Genomic DNA, 24488 nt, shown 5'->3' on the forward strand with positions numbered 1-24488 from the left:
AAAGTGAGTTATAGCTGAGGGCCTTATTGTTCTGTGAGTATGCATATGTGGTATACATACGTAGTAAAGTACACATCACATAAAATTTACCACTTTAGCCATTTGTAAGTATACAATTCAGTTGCATTAAATACATTCTCATTGTTGTGCAACCAATTGGCAGAACTCTTTTCATCTTGCCAAACTGGAACTCTGTACTGATTAAACAGTAACCCCCCCATTGGCCCCTCCCTGAGTCCCTGGCAACCACCATTCTACTTTCTCTATCATTTTGACAACTCTAAGTACCTCATGTAAATAGAACCATATATAGTATTTGTCCTTTTGTGACTGGCTTATTTCACTTAGCTTAATATTCTTAAGGTTTATCCACGTTGTGGCATGTGTCAGAAATTCCTTCTTTATGAAGGCTGAATAATAGTCCATTTTATGTATTTAGTATGTTTTGTTTACTCATTCATCAGTTGACAGACACTTGGGCTGATTCCACCTTTTAGCTATTGTGAATAGTGCCATGGTGAACACGGTGTGCAAATATCTGAGACCCTGCTTTCGTTTATTTTGGCTACACACACCCAGAAGTGAAAATGCTGGCTCACGTGGAGTTCTATTTTTAATTTTTTGAGGATGTATATATACTTTTATATAATCACTCCTTATTGAGCTTTACTGTCTACCACATCTAGTGTCCCTGAGTGTGGAAATTCTCTAGTTCACCTCCTGTCCTCACTCCCTTCCAATAAGCCATGCCCTGTTTGCAGGATAGACATAGAGTTGAGAGTAGTGATCTGGATACGTGGGGTGGGAAAGGGAATTTGAGGGCCCAAAATTCTGCCTGTGAACTTTGAACTCAATTTTCCAATTTCCTTTACCACAACTGAGCTCTCCCACCCCATCCTGTGTTTTCCTGGAGGCTGTAGGTAAATGTGTCAAAAAAACCTCAATTCATTGAAAGCCAGTTCACTTAAATGGCCAACTTGCAATAACTTTTCTATTACCTCCTTTATTTTTTTTTTGATGGAGTTTCACTCTTTCGCCCAGGCTGTAGTGAAGTGGGGCGATCCCGGCTCACTATAACCTCCGCCCCTGGGGTTCAAGCGATTCTCCTGCCTCAGTCTCCAGAGTAGCTGGGATTATAGGTGTGAGCCACCATGCCTGGCTAATTTTTTTTTTTTTGAGACGGAGTCTCAAAACTAGCCCGGCTAGTTTTTTTTGTATTTTTAGTAGAGACGGGGTTTCACCATATTGGCCAGGCTGGTCTCGAACTCCTGACCTCAGGTGATCCACTCATCTCGACCTCCCAAAGTGCTGGAATTACAGGTGTGAGCCACCGTGCTCGGCCTCTATTACTTACTTCTTTACGTTTAGTTATCATTTTGTCTCCATAATAGCATTTTAAGGTAAATTCAGTTTGATTCCGTTCCAGTTTCCTTGCTGTTGCAGCTAGAGTCTGAGGGGTCCAGAGGAAAAGGAAAACCTAGAGGGGCATTAGAAGAATATAGAATATTCATTTTTATTCCTGAGGAAGTACAAACGCCGTGGATGGAAATCAGAGGTCATTAGCTGTTTACTTTTGGGCAAATCTTTTGACTCGTTGGCCCGAAATGTGCAAAACGACGGTCAAAATTTTCATTCAGTTTGTATGTGGGTACACACACACTCAGGAACGCTTCGCAAAGTTGAACCTGGAGTAAATGTGTGAACACCCCTTAAAGGTTCAGCGTATGACGTCACCATAGTAACAACAACAGTGCGCATGCGTCTTTTTAAAGAGCCGGCGTGCTCCCGGCGTCTCTCAGCCCGCCTCCGTTTCCCCAGACTGCTCCTCCCTGCAGGAGCCAATTCGCCAACCACAGCCCTCCTTTTCATTGACGTCGTTGGCGCGTGCCCCGGTTTCAAAAGCTCGGGGGCGGGCTTTTGGGTTCGCGCATGCGCCTCTGTGCATTTTTCCCCATGCTGTTTCCGCGATCCTGGCCTTAGGTGTCTCGTGTCTGGGGGTGAACTGAGCTGTTGCCGCCGCCGCAATGGGGAAAACTGCCGACTCTCCGGGTTCGGGAGCCCGACCCGACCCGGTGCGGAGCTTCAATCGCTGGAAGAAAAAACACAGCCACAGGCAGAACAAAAAGAAGCAATTGAGGAAGCAACTGAAGAAACCCGAATGGCAGGTCGAGCGCGAGGGTATCAGTCGCCTCATGCAGAACTATGACAAGGTGAGGCCAGCGCTGGGGAGGGGGCTCGGGCCGGCCAGCAGCGGGGCGGCGTGTCACTGCGGCAAGGGGTTGCAGAGTGGAGGCGGCGAATCTGTCACCGGGACCCGGCCGGGAATGGGAGGTCACGCCGGGTGTCACAGCTCAAACCTCTGCACCGTCCTGGCCACTCGTCTATTTGCCACACTGTTCCTAAAAAAATGATAGAAATGCGGCGGTACCTAAGGATAGGGAGACTAATCCTGTAATAGCTACAGTCATATTCATAGTAATAATACTGATGATAATAATGGTAATAATGACACCTGCATTTTAAAGCACTCATCGTGTGCTTACAGTAATTGTTTGACTTGATCTGAGGTATGGATATTAATAATCCTACTTAATAGGTAGGAGAATTGAGGTTTTAAGAGGAATGAAACTTGTTCGAATCTCTCACGCTTAGTAGGTGGTGTGGAATTGGAAGCTAGATCCATGTCTTTCTAATCCCACAGCCTTTGCTTTTAACCATGAAGCCAGACTGCATGCCTCAACATCATCTATGCTCCTTCCTGTGCCCACCTCATTTCTCCACAGGCTTCATGTCCCCATCCAAGAATTGGCCTAGAAAAGCTGGACCGCTGGTCTGTTTCTGTCACATATCATCCTCATATTGTAGCTCTTGTTCCCAGATGAGTATACCTGCAACGATCACTTTGACCTCCTGACTTCTTCCCCAAACTCTAGGCTCCACAGGTCTGTCAGTTCCTTTTTTCCCTTTCTCTAAATTCCATGTTTGTTGGCCTTCACCCACATCATTCAGCTTCTCAGTCTCCTTCTAGTGCAGTACAATCAGGGATTTAATAGATGGAACATTCTTGGAATTAAAGTTGCCATTGTAACAAATTACCACAAACCTGGTGGCTTAAAACAACAGAGATCTTGAGGTCAGGAGTTCGAGACCAGCCTGACCAACGTGGTGAAACCCCGTCTCTGCTAAATATACAAAAGAATTAGCCAGGCGTAGTGGCAGGCACCTGTAATCCTAGCTACTCAGGAGGCTGAGGCTAGAGAATCGCTTGAACCCGAGAAGTGGAGGTTGCAGTGAGCCGAGATCATGCCATTGCACTCCAGCTGGGGTGACGTGAGTGAGACTCTGTCTCAAAACAAACAAAAAAACAACAAAACCCAACAACAACAGAGACTTACTGTATCATAGTTCCAGAGGCCACACATCTGAAATCAGTTTCACTGGGCCAAAATCAAGGTGTCAGCAGGGACATGCTCCCTCCAGAGGTTCTAGGGGAGACTCTGTTTCTTGCCTCTTGTAGTTTCTGGTGGGTGCTGGCATTCCTTGGCTTGTGGCTGCATAATTCCAGTCTCTGCCTTCTCCTGTGTCAGTCTACCTGTGTTCCTCTGTTATAGGGACGCTTGTGATTGCGTTTAGGGCCTACACACATAATCCAGGATAATCACCCCATCTCAAGATCTTTAATCACATCTGAAAAGTCACTTTTGCCATATAAGGTAACATTCATACCTTCCAGAGGTTAATACATGGACATAAATTGGGATCATTTTTAGCCTATCGTATCCTAGCTCCACCATCTCAGCAGACCATCGAGCTAGAAACCAAGGAGCAGTCTTAGGTACTTCCCTCTTACCTACTCTTGTATCCAGTCCATCACACTGGTGATCTGCTTAAATTTTTCAAATGCTTCTTCATCCCTACTGCATTGTCTTTAGCCCCCATCATCTCTTGTCTGGATTACTATAGTAAATTTTGCTTTCAACAGGGATCAGCAAGCTTTGTCTGTAAATGATAGTGAATGTTTTCAGCTTTGTAGTCATAAGAGTGGAACTACTTACTGGATTGTGCCCTTGTAATACAAAAGCTGCCATAGAAATACTTAAATGAACGGGTGTTGTTTTTCAGTAAAACTTTAATTAGTGAAACAGGTGGCTGATGGAATTTGGCCCCTGGGCCTTAAACCTTTCTAATTTATCCTCTATACTTCTGCTAGAATGATTCTTTCCAAGATGAAGATCTAATCATTTTACTCCTGATTAGAATCCTTCCTTGGTTCACAGTTACTTTTAGAAAAGTTGTCAAATTCAGTGTGTCAACAAGAAATACAACTCTTCAGTCTGCTGAAGAGTTAAGTTATTTATGGTCAGACTGACCTGGTTTAAATCTCACTCTCTTCGAGTATTGGCTAGTCAGGTTTCTTCACCCCTCTAAGTCTCAGTTTCTTCTTTCAAAAAAACAGAAGTTATTAGCCACCCAGAGTGTTGTAAGGCCCAAATGAGATAATGTGTATACACCAAGCGGTACATGATAGGCATATATGAAGGAACAGCTTGCAATTTTGTGAGTTGTCCATGCTTCTTGTGCTTCTTATCCTGTTACTTGATGTTTCCACTGCGTGCAGCGAGCGGACGCGTCTGCCCACTCTAAGGAAAGGTACTCTTCCTTCAAGATTTAGTGCAAACCCGTCTTCATCACCTCCCCTGACTGAGTTAGGGCTACTGTGCATCTGAAGCATTTTGTAGAAACCTTTATGACAACATTTATCAACTGTCTGCAATGATTGGCTTCTTTAACTTTTTTTTTTTGCCAGATACTTTTTTATTTAAAATATTAATGAAATAAATGATTCATACAAAATACTATGATATACATGTGACACTTAAAGGCTGATAAAACAATTATGTGCCTGCCAAATAGCTGAAGAAATAGACAACTAAATATTACAATGAAACGTTTCTTATCCTAACAAAATGGCAAACCAGCATAGGCAGCTGGATTCCTCCCTCAGCTCTGGGGAAATTTTAGATCTCAAAATAAAATTACAGACAAAATTAATGTAATAGACAAGGGGAGTACATAGGAATATGCCAGAATGCTATAGTACTTGTTAATTAGGCAAAGCAATTTAAATGGGTCTTAAGTCTATTATAAGAGCAGATGGAGAAAATATTATATAAACAGAATAAGAACACTAAATTTATGCAATAGAAAGTATAAATGAAGAAAAGAAATGCAAGGAAAGTATAAAAAATGAAAAAAATACTTTTAAATGATAGTAATATTAGGTCCTAAAATAATAGAAATTGCAATAAATATAAATGGATTAATCTGGTCAATTAAAGTGAGAGACTCTAAGATTTTATTTAAAATATGTAACAACATATTCTTTGCAAGAGAAAATATGAAGCTATAAAAAGAAGAAAGCACATATTAACAACAACTTTGAAGTCCACACTGTGATGCCATTAATTACATCTCCTTCCTCCAGAGGTATTAATTACTCCAAATTTTGTGTCTATTATTTCAGAATTAGTTTACTATTACTATGTAACAAATTATCACAAGCTTAGTGGCTTAAAACAACATACACAGATTATCTCACAGTTTATGTGTGTCAGGGGTATGGGCATGGTTTAGCTGGGTCCTCTGTTCACAGCTTGACAAGGCTGCAATTAAGATTAAGATTGGCTGAGCTGTGTTCTCATCAAAGGCATAACCAGGGAAAGATCTAATTCCAGACGTCATAGGTTGTTAGCAGAATTCCTCTTCATGTGGTTATAGGATCTAGGTTTCTGTTTTCTTACTGGTCATTGACTTGGGAACACTTCCAGCTTTTGAGAGTCCTTTGCCACATAGGTTTTGCCATAGACTTACAACATCACAACATGTCAAGTTACTTCAGGGTTAGTAGGAGAATGTTTCACTTCTGTCTGTGAATATAGTAACAATGACATTGCACCGCCTTTGCAATAACTTCTTTAACTTTTTAAAAAAACTCTCCTACTAGACCATAAACCTTTCAAGGTCAGCAACCAGTGATATGCGCATCTTTGCATTCCCCAGAGTCTGATAGCACAGTGCTTAGCCTTGAGTAGGTGCTCAGTCAGTGTTTAGATGTTGTTTGCTGTAAGACTAGACCTTTCCCAGGCAACTTTGCTCTGGTTGGCAGCATTGGATTATTCTTTTTTTGTTTCTTGTTTCAGTAGTAATTGTGAACATTCATCAAACTTTTATGTGTGCTGGCTTTCCGTATACTCACCACAAATAACCCTGTGAAATTGTTCCCGTTATACAGGTGAGATAACTTTAAGGCACAGCAAAGTTAAATGATTTGTGTAAGGTTAAACAGCTGGGAAGTGAAAAAGGCGTTCTGACCCAGGTAGTCTGATACCAATGCAGCAAACCACTGTGCTTTACTGCGTTGCATTTATTTAAACCACTATGCTTTACTGTGTCCCATTTGTTTCACTGTTGAAGGAGCAGCTTTTCCCCCCGCTAAGCATTGTTCTGTTTTACTTCTTTAATTTTAGAAATATTTTCTCAAGATTTGCTTGAGAAATAAATGCAGCATGAAATCAGTTGTCAAGGTGAGCAATACTAGGATATAATTATTTGAGTAGCAGGCTTATCATTCTCTAGGTAACCAAGGTGCAGGCCTTCACTATGTGGCTCCTCAGGTGGTAGCATTGTACATAAAACTTACTACATCTCCATGGTACACCGGTGGTGCTCCGTAGCCTCACTGGTGAACTACTGAACAATTTGATTCCGAAACCTTTTGAAACAATTTGACAGGCGCTTGTCTAGGCGGGTGTGAGTATACATGTAAAAAATACATGCCCAAGACCCTAGGGAACCTGGGCATGTAGGGGTTGATATAGTGTGACACATGTTATATTAGTATGCATAAAATGTTATAATACTTTGTAACATGTACCTCAGTGCTGTGGAGTTAGAGGATGGTGTAATTAGGGGAAGTTGAGTTATCTTATACTGAGCTCCTGCTGGTCAGATGCATTACAAAAAACAGGCTTCCTCTGGGTATGCTACCCTTCTTCCTGGTGGTTGCAACCTCAGGCCTGGCTTGGGGAGCTGATGTGGGCTGGATTTCAACCCCTGCATCTTATTCGTAGCAGATTTCATTGTGGAGTGTACAAACTGTCCAGTGGTTTACAGTGGCCAAGAATGGAGCTAAGCTTTTTTTTTAAAATCAGAGTTCATCAGATAGAAAAGATTGGCAAGGATGTTCTAGGTGGAGGGAACATGGGGGAAATACAGAGAGGTGAAAATGCATGGCATTCTTTGAGGGAGGAAATGCTCCTTGGAGTGTTGCATGCATTCCTGAGTTGGTTTCAGATGGGTTCGAGAAGGAGGTTGGACTGTGATGACATTGGAGGCTGCAGCAGGCAGTATAATGGCTTCCGAAGGTGTTACATCCTAATACCTGGCACCTGTGAATGTGTTAGATGGTAAGGGGTAATTAAGGTTGCTAATCAGCTGACCTTAAAGTAGGGTGATTATCCTGGATTGGGTGGGCCCAATGTAATCACAGGTGTCCCTTAGGTGTGGAAGAGGGAGGCAGAAGGGTCAGTGTCAGAGTGATGTGATGTGAGAAAGACTTGAGTCTGTTGCTGACTTTAAAGACAGAAGAGGGTCACCACCTAAGAATGTGGGCAGCCTCTCAGAAGCTGGAAAAGGCGGGGAAATGGACTCTCCCCTGGAGTCATCAGAAAATAAATGCAGCCCTGCTGACACCTTGTTTTTAGCCAAGCGAAATCCATTGTGGACTTTTGACCTCCAGAGCTCTAAGGTAATATATTTGCGTTGGTTTAAGCCACTGTTTGTGGTCATTTATTACAGTAACAGTAGGAACTTTATACAAAGGCCACACTCAAAGACTTGATCTGGAAGCCATGGGAAGTATGTAGCAGGACTCTGTATAGAGAATATATCCGAGCTGTAAAGGCTGGAGGGTAAGAGATCAGGTTGGAGACTATGGAGACTATTGGTAGAGTCTAGGTCTTGGGTCCTTTGAGAGGCAGATGACAAAATGGGATTGGGTGAACTGGAGCTTTAGGGGTTACAGGCGCAGGAGAGGGAATGTCTGTGAAGGCTGAAGGAGAGGGAACAGGAGGAGGGAGGGAAAGGAGAGAAGGATGGAAGGAGGAGCAGGTAGGAAGAGTCTCAGACTGCAGTACAGTTCCAAGTAAACCTTCAGCCAGTCTGATGGGGAGTCACTGATCCAAAGTTGTCCATCAGAGGAATCCCCGGGCCTACAGTAGCACTGCTGAGCCCCGCCATTGACTAGGAGCAGCCTGGGGGAAGCATGGCTTTTTCATGGTGAGTCTAGAGGAGGCCCAGCTGGCGATGTCAGTCAACTATACTTCTCACAGCGGGAGGGTGGTGTATTTCTAAGGGGTGGTGTGTATTGGAGGGGCTGCTGGAAAACTAGGGATTGAAGCTCAGAAATGTTGCGCTAGCTGTGTTAGTTCAGCAGCTGTTTTCACTATTGCTGGATGACTCTTTGCACCTGGGATTCATTTAGACTAATCAGCTGTACTGTATAGAAACTGTATTCAAATCCTGATTTTTTTTTTTTAAATCAAAATTTTGTCTGGTGTAGTTGAGGCAGTTTACTGTTCTTGACTGCAGTAGGTGGAGCATTCTAGGAAGTTTCAATGCTTTTTTCACCCGGCATTATTCACTTTAGCGAGAAATAGGCATTACTAGAGAGTTGTGAGAAGTATAAGAGGATGGTCAGATGTCACCCTTTTCTCCTTCTCCCCTTTCCAACTTTTCCGATAGCCGTGGGAAGCCTTTAATAAGGACCATCCCTGAAATATCTCTTCCCTGAATTCAGAAGAATAGTGAGACAGATTTGTAGACTGAGTATGAGTATTATGGAGATGGAAGTGATTTTTTCCCCCTAAGAAAGAGATAAAGGCAAGGGGAAAATAGTTATTTTTCTGAGGTGGAGTCTCGCTCTGTGGCCCAGGCTGTAGTACAGTGGCACTGTCTCAGTCTCCCAAGTAGCTGGGATTACAGGCATGCGCTACTGCGCCTGGCTAATTTTTGTAATTTTAGTAGAGACGTTTAAAAATTTAGAGATATTTTTAGGGTTTCGCCATGTTGGCCAGGCTGGTCTTGAACTCCTGACCCCAGGTGATCCGCCTGCCTTGGCCTCCCAAAGTGTTGGAATTACAGGTGTGAGCCACCGCGCTGGGCTGGGTTATTTTGTTTGTAGGAACCATAGCCATCTCCTGCTGTGGCTTCTCTGTAGTCCTTGGAATATAACAGAATATCTAGAGCAGGGTCAGCAAACTCTTTTTCTGTAAAGGGCTGGATAGTCTGTGTTAGGCTTTGTGGTCCCTACAGTCTCTGCAACAACTACATAGACAATAAGTAAATGAATTATTGTAGCTGTGCGCCAATGAAACTTTACTTACTAAAATAGGCAGCAAATCGGATTTGGCCTGTAGACTGTAGTTTGCTGGACCCTATTTTAGAACATCAGCAGAATCGAAATTTCCTTTTCTTCGTCTTCTTTTAAAGAATATGGCGCCTGAAATCCCAGCACTTTGGGAGGCCGAGGCGGGCGGATCATGAGGTCAGGAGATCGAGACCATCCTGGCTAACACGGTGAAACCCCGACTGTACTAAAAATACAAAAAAATTAGCCGGGCGTGGTGGCGGGCGCCTGTAGTCCCAGCTACTCTGCAGGCTGAGGCAGGAGAATGGCGTGAACCCGTGAGGCGGAGCTTGCAGTGAGCCAAGTTTGCGCCACTGCACTCCAGCCTGGGCGACAGAGTGAGACTCCTTCTCAAAAAAAAAAACCAACCAAACAAACAAACAAAAAAGTTGTATAGGTTTATATTGTAATGCTTGATGGAAGAGTGCTGGAGAAGTTTCATTCCTTCCAGGTTAACTGACTTGAGGAAGACAGATGTGCTGTACAATGTTTTGTTTGAGGAGCTCATTTTGCCTGTACTGTGTCTCTTGCTGGGGATTGAAGAGTGTGTTGGCAGCCTGCCTCCTTCTGTAGGCATTCCATTCCCTTTGAAAACAGTTTTTTAGCTGACAATACCACGAATGCAAGGGTGGACCACACCTACTTTTAATGCCTTGTTTGGAAGATTATCTTCTAATTGAGGTTCCTTACTGGGACAGTATGTTATTTGAGTAAACCATTCTTGTAATGCTGTTACACTGATTCTGCCTCCTTTCCAGTGATATCTGAAATGATTTGTAGGGATTAAGACAATGTTTTAATATTTGTATTTTCAGCATTTGAGGGCACATAGTAAACCCTGCTTGGCTATGTTAAGAATCTTAGAAAAGATGTGTAGATTGTAAAATGAAATACAACTGTCATCCCTTTACTGCCTAGAGTGTAATTTAAATAAATTAACCATACAAATGCAGCTTTTTCCTTTTGCGAATCATGAATAATTTGGCAGCATATATCCAGAAATGAGCAGTAGTTCCTGCCTTCAGCATCTGTAATAAAATAATTGTCCTGGGCAGCTGAAATTCAGAAAATTGGGTTTGTGCTAATAAAGAACGTCAGTATGGCTAACGTGGTGAAACCCCGTCTCTACTAAAAAAATGCAAAAAATTAGCCGGGCGAGGTGGCGGGCGCCTGTAGTCCCGGCTGGGGAGGCTGAGGCAGGAGAATGGCGTAAACCCGGGAGGCGGAGCTTGCAGTGAGCTGAGATCCGGCCACTGCACTCCAGCCTGGGCGACAGAGTGAGACTCCGTCTCAAAAAAAAAAAAAAAAAAAAGTCAGTAATGAATATTTGAATAATGTAAAGTTAGAGAGCAAAATGTTACTTATTGTGGCTTCAAAGCATTACAGACATTTCCCCCGATTATTTTAAAATAATACTCCTTCAGTAACCTCAAAATGAATAGTTATCAGGTTGGATTTCATAGGCCACTGATTTGTGGTTAAAACTTTGAAAGGATTGTGCTAACAAGAAATATTTCTCCAACTTATTTCACTCTTTTTTCCAAATTGTGTGTATAGAACTATTTTCATTGTGATCTGTGGTTTGTAGTAATTTTGTCTTTATTTCTTAAATTGATATCCCTTGAAGGATGATGGGAAGTATATTTTCTTCCTAAAATTGATGTGGTTGATGCTTTACTATGTTCAACATTTTGGAGGTTGGATAGTAATATGTGTGCTGTGTGTGCGTCTGTGTGTATTGGGTGACTTTTTTTTCCTTACCAATTGAAATGCTTACAAATGTATATTCGATTCAGGGATAGCCTCTTCAGCTCATATTTACTTTCAGAAGGAATGATGGCTTTTAATTAGAAGTGATGATTGAATTCAACCCTGCATTACCAAGGATGAGCTAGGCAGTACAATGTGGAGAAAAAATGGCGGTGTTATGAAACAAATGAATTACCCAGATTCCTTTTTCTTTTTTTTCCCAGATAAATGTAAATGAAATTACAAGATTTTCAGATTTTCCCTTGTCCAAAAAAACATTGAAAGGTAGGTATATGGTGATCGTGGGATGTGTTATTGGATTTCTTGGCATTTTTGATAAATGGGAGAAGATTTATAGAGTTTAGCCTGAAAAATCTTATTTTGGCAAATTTTGATACCATGAAAACCAATGAAAATAAGCAATTTTCAAGTTTTAACACTATGTTATTCTCTTTCTTTCTGAACTGGTGAAAAGAAAAACAAGATTCCAGCAGCCTCTGAATAAAATGAAATCTAATTGTGTTAGTTAAAATAAGCAAGGGAACAAACCAAGACGGGACACTCTTTGTATCTGTTTGCTAGGGCTGAGATGACAAAGTATGAGATTGGGTGTCTTAACAGAGACTGATTTTCTCACAGTTCTGGAAGTTGGAAGTTTAGGATCAAGGTGTTGGCAGCATTGGTTTCCTCTTAAGGCAAAATAAGGGAAGGATTTGTTCCAGGCCTCCTTGGCTTGCGGATGGCTGCCCTCTTGCTGCCTTTTTATTTTTGGATAAATAAAAATTGTATGTATTTGGCCAGGTGCGGTGACTCATGCCTGTAATCCCAGCACTTTGGGAGGCCGAGGCGGGTGGATCATAGGGTCAGGAGTTCGAGACCAACCTGGCCGATGTGGTGAAACCCATCTCTACTAAAAATACAAAAATTAGCTGGGTGTGGTGGTGGGCACCTGTAATCCCAGCTACAGGCTGAGGCAGGGGAATTGCTTGAACCCGGGAGGCGGGTTCGTCCCACTGTACTCCAGTCTGGACGACAGAGTGAGACTCCGTCTCAAAAAAAAAAAAATTGTATATATTCACAGTGTATGACATGCTTTGAAATATGTATGTTTCATATACATATACATATGTGGAATGGCTAAATCAAGCTAATTATGTATGTGCTAATATTACCTCATCCTTTTGAGGTTAGAACTCTTAAAATCTACTTACTAATTTTTCTTTTTTCAGTATGTTGTAATTATAGCCATCATGATATATAATCTCTCACTTTCTCTCTTTTTTGAAGACAGGGTCTTGCGCTGTCACCCAGGGTGCAGTGCAGTTGTGTGATCTTAGCTCACTGCAGCCTCAGCCTTCTGGGCTCAAGTGATCCTCCCACCTCAGCCTCATGAGTAATTGGGACCACAGGTGCGTGCCACCATGTCTGGCTAATGTTTAAAAATTTTTTGAAGAGATAGGGTTTTGCCATGTTGCCCAGGCTGGTCTTGAACTCCTGAGCTTTAAGCAATCTGCCTGCCTTGGCCTCCCAAAGTGCTGGGATTATAGGCGTGAGCCACCATGCCCAGCCTAGGATAGATCTCTTGAACTTCTTCCTCCTAACTGAAATTTTGTATCTTATGATGAACATCTTCCCGCTCTCCTTACTTCCCCCAGCTTCTGGTAACTACCATTCTACCCTCTGCTCTTATGAATTTGTCTTTTTTTGATTCTACATATAAGTGAGATTATATGGTGTCTTTATTGCTGTGCCTCGTTTATTTCAGTTAACATAAGGTCCTCCAGGTTCATCCATGTTGTAAATAACAGGATTTCCTTTTTAAAGGCTGAGTCTTACTCCATCTATGTGTGTGTATGTGTGTGTGTATGTATATAACATGTATCACATTTTCTTTACTCAATCATGGACACTTAGGTTGATTTCATATCTTGGCTTCTGTGAATAATGCTGCAATGAACTTGGGAGCACAAATACTTTTCAAAGTACTGGTTTTATTAATATATCCTTTGGATTATACCCAGGAGTGGAACAGGTGGATCATGGAATAACTTGTCTCCTCTTCGCATGGTTTTCCCTCTGTGCATGTGGACTCTTCATGTCTCTGTTCAAGCTTCTTCCCATAAAGACACCGTTTGTATTGGATCAGAGTCCACCCCTATGGGGCTCTAACTTAATCACCTCTTTAAAGGCCCTGTCTCCAAATATAGTCATGTTCTAAGGTATGGGACATTAGGGCTTCAACATAGGAATTTTGGGGGACACAACTGACTTAGCCTATAACACCATCCTACAGGGATTTTCTAAAGTATAATCCTTCCCTCCATGTTGTCAGGTTTGCAAGAAGCTCAGTACCGTTTGGTAACTGAGATACAGAAGCAGACCATTGGATTGGCTTTGCAAGGTAAAGATGTACTTGGAGCAGCCAAAACTGGATCTGGCAAGACTTTGGCTTTCCTTGTTCCAGTAAGTACATTGTCATTGGGTTAGACTGTCTGTTATACAATTTTATAACATTCTGTGCCCAGATGCGAATTATATAAAGAGATTTGTGTGTTAGATTTCATAATAGATTGGCTAGAATGCAAGCTTCATCAAACAGGAGCCACGTGTGTCTTGTTCTCACCATTTTCCCCAGGTCCTAGCATAGTGCCTTGCATGCGGCAGGCACTCAGTAACTTAATGAATGAACTATTGTGCTTTGACAAGTCATTACATTCTTGATGGAAGTGGGGTGCTCCAGTATGGCAGGTTAGAGTGGTTCTGCGCTGTAGTAGGAATATTGGAAGACAGTTTCTGCTCTCACCGTTGTGAGCCTGCCAGTGGCATTTATACTTGACACCTTGTTTAGGATAAAGCTAAAGTATGCTCAGTTTAAGGAACTTAAGGCATTTGTTGAGAATTTTCTGGGACATTGCTATCGGTCTTTTATGGCAGCAAAACAGTAGAGCTTCTTAGGCATTCACTTCCATCTCTGTTATGTTGGTTTCCTAATCTTTCATTCCTATAAAATGACCCAGAAAAATCTCATTTTAGTTTTTGTTCCAAATATTGCAAAAACCACTTTTCTCTTAAATCCTAGTGTGTTTTTGTCCCCTTTAAAGAAAAAGTCTCTCTGTAGCTAGAGAATTCGGTTACTATATAACTACAGCAGCTACATGGATGAAGATTTATTTACTTATTTTTATTTTTATTTTTTGAGATGAAGTCATGCCGTGTTGCCCAGGCTGGAGTGCAGTGGTGCAGTCTTGGCTCACTGCAACCTCTGCCTCCCAGGTTCATGTGATTCTTTCTGCCTCAGCCTCCCAAGTAGCTGGAATTACAGATGCGGACTACCACGCCAAGCTGATTTTTGTATTTTTAGTAGATATGGGGTTTCATCACATTGGCCAGGCTGGTCTTGAACTGACCTCAAGTGATGTACCCACCTCGGCCTCCAAAGTGCTAGGATTATGGGCGTGAGCCACTGTGCCCATCCAAAAGTTTTAGTGTGGTTATTTTGAAAATGATAAATATTATTCTTAGGTGTGTTGTAAAGGTCTGTGGGTTGCACATACCTTTCACTGATAGCCAGTTTCCTGATGGCATGGCTCTGGCAACAGCTGAACTACCATGGGGTTTCTTTTCCCTTTTGTCTGAGTTGGGGGTGGATGGTTCTGATGGAAGATAACAAAATCATTTACTTTGGACTGGATAAAACTGGAGTGGTATGCCTTCTGCTTGGAAGATCCCTTTTGATTTGGAGGGGCAAGGTTGAGATGCAGGTCAAAAAGCTGACTTCTGATGACTTACTGAACATCAATTTGCTGTCTTTTTGAGGTGCTGGAAGCCTTATATCGTCTGCAATGGACCTCAACGGATGGGCTGGGAGTTCTCATAATATCACCTACGAGAGAACTGGCCTATCAGACCTTTGAGGTTCTCCGAAAAGTAGGAAAGAATCATGACTTCTCAGCTGGTCTCATCATTGGTGGAAAGGTTCGTCCTTTTGTCTGTGTCCTTCCTTTCCTTCTGTAACCGATACTGGAGTACTGTGGCTGTTGACAGGGAGGCAGCAGAGACTTCATCTAAACAGACTGACCTCCTAGACCAGGGCCTCTTGGGGTAGTAGCACCTTGGTGTGGTCACTGCTATCTGCGATCTGGTTGCCAGTTTTGCAGGCCCAGAAAGTCCATTTTTTTGTTGGGAATCTGAATTGATTAGCCTGTCTAAGACATATTTACTCTAATCCTGTAAAGTTATTTGTTGATATTCATTGGGAAAGATATTTCCGTATATGAACTGGTACCTTTTAATAAGGTATCTATCTAAGAGGTTGAATAATTCAGAGCATTGCTACATCAGCAGCAGAAGAAAGGAAGGTAGATTGTTTGGAGGAATGTTTAAGACCTGCTGCTCACTTTTGTTCTATCTTACAGCACATCTATCTGCTAGAATCTCCTTTAGACTGTGAGGATAAATACTTGAGTTTTTATGCAAACATGCACAAAAGAAGAAAGAATAGCATCACAAACCCTCATGTACCTGTTGCCCAAGTTTAACAATTAACAACATTCTGTTTTTCCCCCCAGCCTTCAGGACTGTGAGAAGTGGTTCTTGTATCAGGGAGAGAATCTCGGCTTTTTTCAGTTCACTAAGTCCAGTCCTAGAGTGGTGTTAGAGTCTGTTCAGTGTCCCTGTGTCCTGAATTAAAGAATGAGAGTGATTCCAGTTTATGTCAGTTCTGATCCAAAAAGGAAATCCTGACTTTGGAGTATTCATTTGATTTTTTTTTTTTTCTTAGCCTCAAAATCCTGGGTATGAATAAGAATTTAGAACTCTGAGCACCTTATGTCTTCCCGTAAAGACTTTTTTTATTTAGCCCAGAAATGTGGATATGCTGCAGGAGTACAAGGGAAAAGCTAGTTTATTTCCAAGAGTATCTAAAATGCTGTGATGAAATGGCATATGCAGGTGACTTTCATAGCTTTGAAACAGAGGCTGCTGAGAGTGATGTGTCTCTGTAATCAAAATAAATAACTGTTTTCAGGATCTGAAACATGAAGCTGAGAGGATCAACAACATAAATATACTCGTGTGCACACCAGGTCGACTTCTTCAACACATGGATGAAACAGTATCTTTTCATGCTACTGATCTCCAAATGTTAGGTGAGTCAAATGAATTTCTAATTTAAAAAAAAGGCTCAGACTTAGGAGAGAGCCCTTATACATGTTTTTTTTTTTTTGAGACGGAGTCTCGCTCTGTCGCCCAGGCTGGAGTGCAGTGGCCGGATCTCAGCTCACTGCAAACTCCGCCTCCCAGGTTTACGCCATTCTCCTGCCTCAGCCTCCCGAGTAGCTGGGACTACAGGCGCCCGCCACCTGGCCCGGCTAGTTTTTTTTTTTTTTTTTTGTATTTTTTTTTTTTTTAGTAGAGACGGGGTTTCTCTGTGTTAGCCAGGATGGTCTCGATCTCCTGACCTCGTGATCCGCCCGTCTTGGCCTCCCAAAGTGCTGGAATTACAGGCTTGAGCCACCGCGCCTGGCCTACATTTTAATGATAGAAATTTTATGTTGGATAAATGTTATGATTCAAAACAAACTTAAAAATTTCTGAAACATTTTGGCATTTGCGCTCTAAACCCAGAAAGTACAACTAGATTTAAAAAAATCAGAAGAATATATGTACTCTTATATGTGAAATTAGGCACATTAGTATTAGACCATGCCAAGATTTTTAACACCTGCTTCTAATAACTTGAAAGGTCAGGTGGGCATTTTTTTAAATGAACTTTTTCTTTTTTGCTTGGGAATACTACCTAATGTGTATTTTTAAATCAACTTTATCTTTGAATGTTTTTGATTTATAGGAAAGTTGCAGTGGAGAGTTCCTGCATTATCCTTCCCCTGGTTTCCCCTAGTGTTTTGTTTGTTTGTTTGTTTGTTTGTTTGTTGAGACAGAGTCTCGCTCTGTTGCCAGGCTGGAGTACAGTGGCACGATCTCGGCTCACGGGTTCAAGTGATTATCCTGCCTCAGCCTCCCGATAGCTGGGATTACAGGTGTGCACCACCACGCCCAGCTAATTTTTGTATTTTTTGTAGAGACAGGCTTTCACATTGTTGGCCAGGATGGTCTCGATCTCTTGACCTCGTACTTCACCCACCTTGGCCTCCCAAAGTGCTGGGATTACAGGCCTGAGCCACTGTGCCCAGCCTTCCCTTTGTGTTAATGTCTTACATGACATGGTACTTTGATCAAAACTAAGGTTAATATTGATACATCATATAAATTCCAGACTATATTCATGTTTTACCAGTTTTTCTGCTAATGTTCTTTTTCTGTTTTAGGATCCAATCCAGGATACCCCATTGCGTTTAGCCTAATGTGTATTTTAAATATGATAGTTCAACTTGCATTTTCCTTTTTCAGTTCTTGACGAAGCAGATAGAATCTTGGATATGGGCTTTGCTGATACCATGAATGCCATTATTGAAAATCTCCCCAAGAAACGTCAGACTTTACTTTTCTCAGCAACACAAACTAAATCTGTAAAGGACCTTGCACGCTTGAGTTTGAAAGACCCTGAGTATGTCTGGGTTCATGAAAAAGCAAAATATAGGTATGTACTCTTCGATTCAATCAAGATAAATGTTTTTTTCTTTTTTAATTTAGGGATTTGATATTTTAAATATCTGTTTTCTGGGAATTAAGACATTCTATGCGTTATTGGTTATGCAAAGCATAGTAAATATACCAGTTAAAATTACCCAAATTCTTGATATATCTTTAAATGTCAGGGTACTCGAATGTAGCATTTCCCAAAATGTCTGGGAGGGGAACAAATGTTTTTCCATAGATGTTAAGAGGTATTTTACCGTTTACCAACACTGCCTCTCCATAAACAGAGAAGGGATGAGATAGCAAATGGTGAGTCAAAGTGAAACAGTTTTATTTCTATTTCTCAGAACCTTTAATATTTTCATGAACATTGTGATTGTTCAAAGCAGTGGGAGGTGGATGTAGTTTGCTACATTTACCAAAATTATTTGAGTACGGAATCATCCTTTTTAGCAGGATTATGCAGTACTAATGTGTTATGGAACACATTTTATCAAGCGCATTAGTATTTAGCAAAATACCTTTCTGTCTAAAATTCTAGCAACTATTGTTTTTGTCTTGGCCTCACTAAAAAATAGAGCATAAAGTATGTGTGTTACAGTAAAATATGTTAAGTATGTATGTTTGTGATATGCAAGTAGTTGGGGAAATTTTTATTTATCTATTTTTTTGAGACAGGGTCTTGCTCACTCTGTCGCCCAGGCTGGAGTGCAGTTGTTTGATTGTAGCTCACTGTAGCCTTGACCTCCTGGGCTCAAATGATCCTTCTACTTCAGCCTCCTGAGTAGCTGGAACAACTGGGGCATACCACCATGCCTGGCTAATTTTAAAATTTTTTGTAGAGTTGAAGTCTTACTACATTGCCCAGGCTGGTTTCAAATTCCTGAGTTCAAGCAATCATCCCACTTTGACCTCCCAAAGTGTTGAGATTACACTCAGGCGTGAGCCACTGTGCCCAGCTGGAATATGTTTTAAGTTGTATTTTTACATGACAATTGGAAGCATATGTATTTGGTATGAATCACTGCAGACTTCCAGGAGAAATGTTTTCCAGTGAATATAAGTTGGATTCTTTGTTGAAGATAGCAATGTAAATTCAACTCTACTATTATTTATATCTTAAATTTTTTATTTCTTCTTGCTCTGAAATGTTAGCCTAAAAAGAAATAGGTTTGGAAAATGAATTGTGTTATCTGGAAATTCCCTAAATAGAGAAAATATGAGTATTCAGGCCCATCTTGACCTTGTGTAATAGATGTCTAGGATTTAAAAAGCCTGAGACTAGAGGCCAGATTCTTTGCTTCTAGGTTATCTTGGGGAATCTGAGTACTGGTATCTTTGACTTTCAAAAACTTGGGAATGGAATAGTAAGATATGTGAGGTATAGTTTTTTTCTCTTGGCTTACTTTCGAGTAGACATTGATCTCTTAAAGTGTTGAGATAGCTATGAACATTTTTGTGACAATTAACAATTAACTTGAAAATATAAAGACTGCCTGTCTAGGATTTTTCACTTTTCTTTTTTTGCTATTTGCCTCCAGCCTATTTTTAATATTCAACAGACAAGTTTTTTAATCATTAGATGTCTCTAAGACCTTTCATAATTTATGCAAGTTAATTTGTACCTATTATTTCCTATCACCAGTTTCTGTAGGTAAGAGTTGGTTATTTTCTGTAAATCATAAAGTTTTAGGAAAAAACGACAAAGATTTTGATATTATTTCACAAATGATTTTTGAAACCCAGTCCCATCACTTGTAAAAGTGTGGTAGACAAAATTTTCAGAAAAAATTTTGGAAGGCAGACATGTATTGACATAATTTATAAAACCTCAGATTATATGATAACGGCTGCGGTTTTCTAATATTCCAGATTTATAGGAAACATAAAAAAGCAGATGCTCTTAGGAATTTCGTCTAATATCAATGTTAGCTTTTCCCCTTTAGTAGCTTATCAGTGTGGTTCATACACCATGAGAGATTATATTCAAGAACATTTTAAATTGTTAGAGAGTATCTACTCTCAAATTGTGAAGGACCCAACAACTAAAGAAAAATCAGATTTTTCTGAAGTTGTAAGCCAGAGCATACTTAGAAAAAGTATACTAGTGTTTTCATTATGTTGTTATATATAGACAACTGGTATTTCTAATGATCTTATTTTTGAGAGAATATGCCTTTGGGCCATAGTGATTTGCTGTTTTTCAGTGACCAGTTGAATTCTATGGTGGATTATGAAAATCTTCAAATTTGAGATGTATCATGAGTTTATGTTATTAGGTATATATAAATTTAGTATTGCATTGTCAATTTGAAACATTAGTCATTATGAAATGCTTCTTTTGTGTGTGTGTGTGCTTATTTTCTGTGGACAGTGTGTCTTTTTTGGATTTTTTTTTTGCCTTTTTCTTATTGGCTTGGAGGAGCCCTTTAGATAAATTATTTATCTATAATACGAGTAGCAAAACACTTCCCTACTCCCAGTGTTTTTTTATTTTATGAAATGTTTCTTTTTATCTTTACTAATTCTTTTTTGCCTTTAAGTCTATTTTTTTTTCTTTTTCTTTCTTTCTTTCTTTCTTTTTTTTTGAGGTGGAGTCTCGCTCTGTTGCCTAGGCTGGAGTGCAGTGGCGTGATCTCGGGTCACTGCAGCCTCTGCCTCTCAGGTTCAAGCAGTTTTCCTGCCTCAGCTTCCCAAACAGCTGGGATTACAGGTGCTTACCACCGTGCCCACCTAATTTTTATATTTTGAGTAGAGTCGGAGTTTCACCATGTTGGCCAGGCTGGTCTCGAACTCCTAACCCCAGGTGATCCACTTGCCTCGGCCTCCCAGTTGCTGCGCCTGGCCAACTTTAAGTCTAGTTTGATATTAGTCTATCTGTAGCAATTTTCTTTTAGTTAACATTTGCATGGTGAATCCTTTCCCATCCTTTTACTTTCTACATTGTTTACACCCTGTGTTTTTAGGTTTGTCTTTGTGAGTAGCATATTTTTAATCTGGTATGATAATTGCCTTTGACAGTTAATTTAATTATTATTTAGGTCCCTTTACTTCTTTCTACCTTTGTGTCTTCATTGTTAAGTATTTTAATTCTATATAAATCTTAAGCCCCATAAGCCACTATTATCAGTTTGCAACATCAGTATTTATTTAGACTTACCTGATTCTTCTTGTATTGTCATGCTTCCACCTGAGAATTTTTCTTTTGCTCAAATAATTTCCTTTAGTGCATACTTGTTAGTGAACAGCGTTTTGACCTTTCTGAAAACCTCTTTATTTCATCTTCATTTTTTTTGAAGCCTATCTTGGCATTTTTTTTTTTTTTCCCCTCTTCAAAGACATCTTTGTTGTACTCCTGGTTCCGTTATTTCTGTTAAAGTCATCTGACAGTTCTCTTGTTCTTTTGAAGGTAATTTTTTCTTTTTTTCGGCCAGCAAATGTCTTAAGGTCAGGCTGTCTTGATCTGGTCTAGCCTGGCAATTAGACTCTGGGGTTATCCTGTTTCTGGTTTGTCCTGAGACTTGGGGTATAACCTTCACAGATGGGGAATAGCCTTTCTCAGAGTATCAACCGAAAGACTGAGGTATCTACCAGGTCCCCTCTGTGTTGGCAAGACGTGAACCTCATAGCATTGTGACCCTGCTAGAATGTCTGCTCAGTTCTGTAGTTTCCCAGTTGGTTGCTTTTTGCTTGTTTTTCCTCATTATGCCTTATGTGCGCTCAGTTTAGGGGTTGGCATGCTCCTCAAGGGTAAATTGTATGAAAAATTTTAGATTCAGTTTTCCTTCTCTCAGGGACCTGGGACTGACATGTTTAGGCTTAAGGCTACTACCTTGTTTCTCTCCTGTCTTGCAATCAGCAGATGCTTTTGGGGAGAAAAGTGAGGTTGTTAACAGAGGGCTTGGCTCAGGGCATTTCCATTTTCTCCTTTAGCACCTCAAGTCCTACTTGCCTTGTTTGCTCTCAGATGCTGTCAGTCTTTTTGTTTTGTTTTGTATTTATTCATGCTTTTATAGTTGCTATTCTAGAACAAAGGGTTAATCTGATACAAGCAACTTCTTAGCTTTGTAAGTTTAGCAGCTGATAGAAATTATTGCCTAGCTCCATTATTTCATCAGGGTTTGCAAAATTGTGATATTTTAATTGTATTATTTCTTCATTAGTTTAAATACTTTCATATCAAAGAGCTTTCACATGAACTATGTGATTATCTGAGGTACAGTTCTTACAGGAAAGCCAGAATATTAGAATGTATACTTTACTCCCTTTATCTGCTTTAACACCAATGAGTTTGTTCCCTAGTATTTTCTGAAGGTAAGCAGTGTTTGTTTTTTGGTTGGAGGTGGGGGTTGTGTGTACTAAAAATGAACTAAATGTCCTAAAAAAATTTTAGTAATTAATGATGAATTAATGATACTTAACTCATAGATTTAAACATCTTTTTATGTCCTTGAATCAATAAAAATTTTTATATTTAATATTCATCTTGTGTCATCCCAAACTTCGCTAGTAGATGCTTCAAGTTAGTATCTCGATTCTTTAGATACATTTTAGTAATCTTTGGTGGACTCCTTACTTTCTGGTGTTCTAAGTTTATCTTATATATTTCCAGTTCTTATAAAATCCTTCTAGCAGGATCCTGTATATAAAGACCATAGTCTGAGTGCTAATGGGCATGGTCATTGTGTTAAGCTTTACGGTGGACAGGCCTTTTTAAAAGAGTTCAACTGATAATTACAAATCAAATTTAGGATTACAAGGTTTTTATTAAGCCTCATTTAAAAAATATGTATCTCTTTTCTCTTCTGCCAAACATTAATTCCTAAAGACTTTTGTTTCATCTGTCAGTCAGTATATCTAAAATAGTTTCAGGCTAATACCAATATTATTACTGACAATATGATTACTTATAAAAGTTTAAGATTCCTTTGCATTTCTCTTTTTTTCCATAGACATCCCAGAAAAGATGTGGGAATCACATTCCTTCAAAGGCATTTCCTTTGAAATAATTCCTTTGTCATTAAGTTATCAACTTGATATATATTTGGGCTTGTTTCATTTTGCTCTTTTGTATAACTGCATTCTGTTTCCCATAATTCCCTATAGATATGGCCTATTTCTTATTTAAAGACTGTTTTTTTTTAGAGCAGTTTTAGGTTAACCTCAACATTGAGAGGAAGATACAGAGATTTGCCATATACCTGCTGTCCCCATGCAGCCTCTGCCATTACCAACACTCTCGCTAGAATGGTGGTGCATTTGCTACGATGGATGAACCTATGTTGATGCATCCTTATCACCCAAAGTCTATTACTTTAGGGTTCACTCTTGGTGTGGTACATCCCATTAATTTGGACAAATTTATAAAAACATGTATCTACTGTTACAGTATTTTACAGTATATTCACTGCCCTGAAAATCCTTGGTGTTCTGCCTATTTATTTATTTATCCCCCCTGACTCCATAGTGTCTCCATAGTGTCGTCTTTTCAGAATGTCATATAGTTGGAACCATACAGTATGTAGCCTTTTCGTATTGGTTGCTTTCACTTAATATTATGCATTTAAGGTTCCTTCATGTCTTTTCATGGAGTGATAGCTCATTTCATTTTAGCACTGAATAATATTCCATTGTCTGGATGTACCACAGTTTATTTTTCTATTCCTTACTGAAGGACATCTTGATTGCCTTCAAGTTTTGGCAATTATGAATAAAGCTGCAATAAACATCCTTTTGCAGATCTTTGTGTGGACATATGTTTTCAACTCTTTTCGGTAAATACCAAGGAACATGATTGTTGGGCCAGGTACTAAAAGTATGTTTGGTTTTAAGAGACTGCTATACTGTCTTCCAAAATGGCAGTATCGTTTTGCATTTCCTCCAGCAATGAAGGACAGTTCCTGTGGCGCCACATCCTTGCCAGCATTTGGTGTTGTCACTGTTCTGGATTTTGGCCATCATTAATAAGTGTGAAGTGACAAATCATTATTTTAATTAACTTTTCCCTGTTGACATATGATGTGGATCATCTTTAATTTTTTTTTTTTTTTTTTTTTGGACAGGGTCTTACTCTGTCACCCAGGCTAGTGTGCAGTGTGGCATGATCATGGCTCCCTGCAGCCTCGAACTCCTGGGCTGAAATGATCCTCCTGCTTCAGCCTCTCAGGTAGCCGGGACTACAGGCACATGCCACCATGCCCAGCTAACTTTTGTATTCTTTTGTAGAGACAGAGTTTTGCCATTTTGATTTTTTTAAATCTACATATCCTCTTTGGAGAGGTGTCTGTTAAGATCTTTGACCTCCTTCCTCCTTTTAAAATTGGGTGTTTCTGTTTTTATTGTTGAATTTTAAGAGTTCTCTGTATATTTTGGAGAACAGTCCTTTATCAGATTTTTTTGCAAATATTTTTCTCCCATTCCGTGGCTTATCTTCTGATTCTTTTGATAGTGTGTTTCACAGATCAGAAACATTTAATTTTAATGAAGTCCAGCTTATCAGTTCTTCCCTTTATGGATCATAACTTTGTCATATCTAAAACCAATTGACTTGTAGTTTTTGGTTTGTTTGTCCCCCCTCCTTTTTTCTTTCACTGTAAACGCACACATGGGTGGGCATGAATATACATATATAATGTATAGCCCCCTGATAAATGGTACCAAACTATCTGTACTATTC

At 40.1% G+C, this 24488-nt stretch overlaps 1 protein-coding gene across 1 annotated transcript in view; it reads left to right on the forward strand.

The window, feature by feature from the left end:
* Positions 1–1897: 1897 nt before the first annotated feature.
* DDX10 (DEAD-box helicase 10) overlaps positions 1898–24488 on the forward strand; it is a 278514-nt gene continuing 255923 nt past the window's right edge. Inside the window, exons 1-6 of the mRNA XM_023208194.1 lie at positions 1898–2210; positions 11440–11500; positions 13548–13678; positions 15032–15190; positions 16242–16362; positions 17624–17813. Coding sequence (XP_023063962.1) covers positions 2025–2210; positions 11440–11500; positions 13548–13678; positions 15032–15190; positions 16242–16362; positions 17624–17813 — 848 coding nt within the window. The 5' untranslated portion in view covers positions 1898–2024. The remainder of the gene's footprint in view (positions 2211–11439; positions 11501–13547; positions 13679–15031; positions 15191–16241; positions 16363–17623; positions 17814–24488) is intronic.

Source organism: Piliocolobus tephrosceles, chromosome 13 (genome assembly GCF_002776525.5).
Source record: "Piliocolobus tephrosceles isolate RC106 chromosome 13, ASM277652v3, whole genome shotgun sequence".
NCBI lineage: Eukaryota > Metazoa > Chordata > Mammalia > Primates > Cercopithecidae > Piliocolobus > Piliocolobus tephrosceles.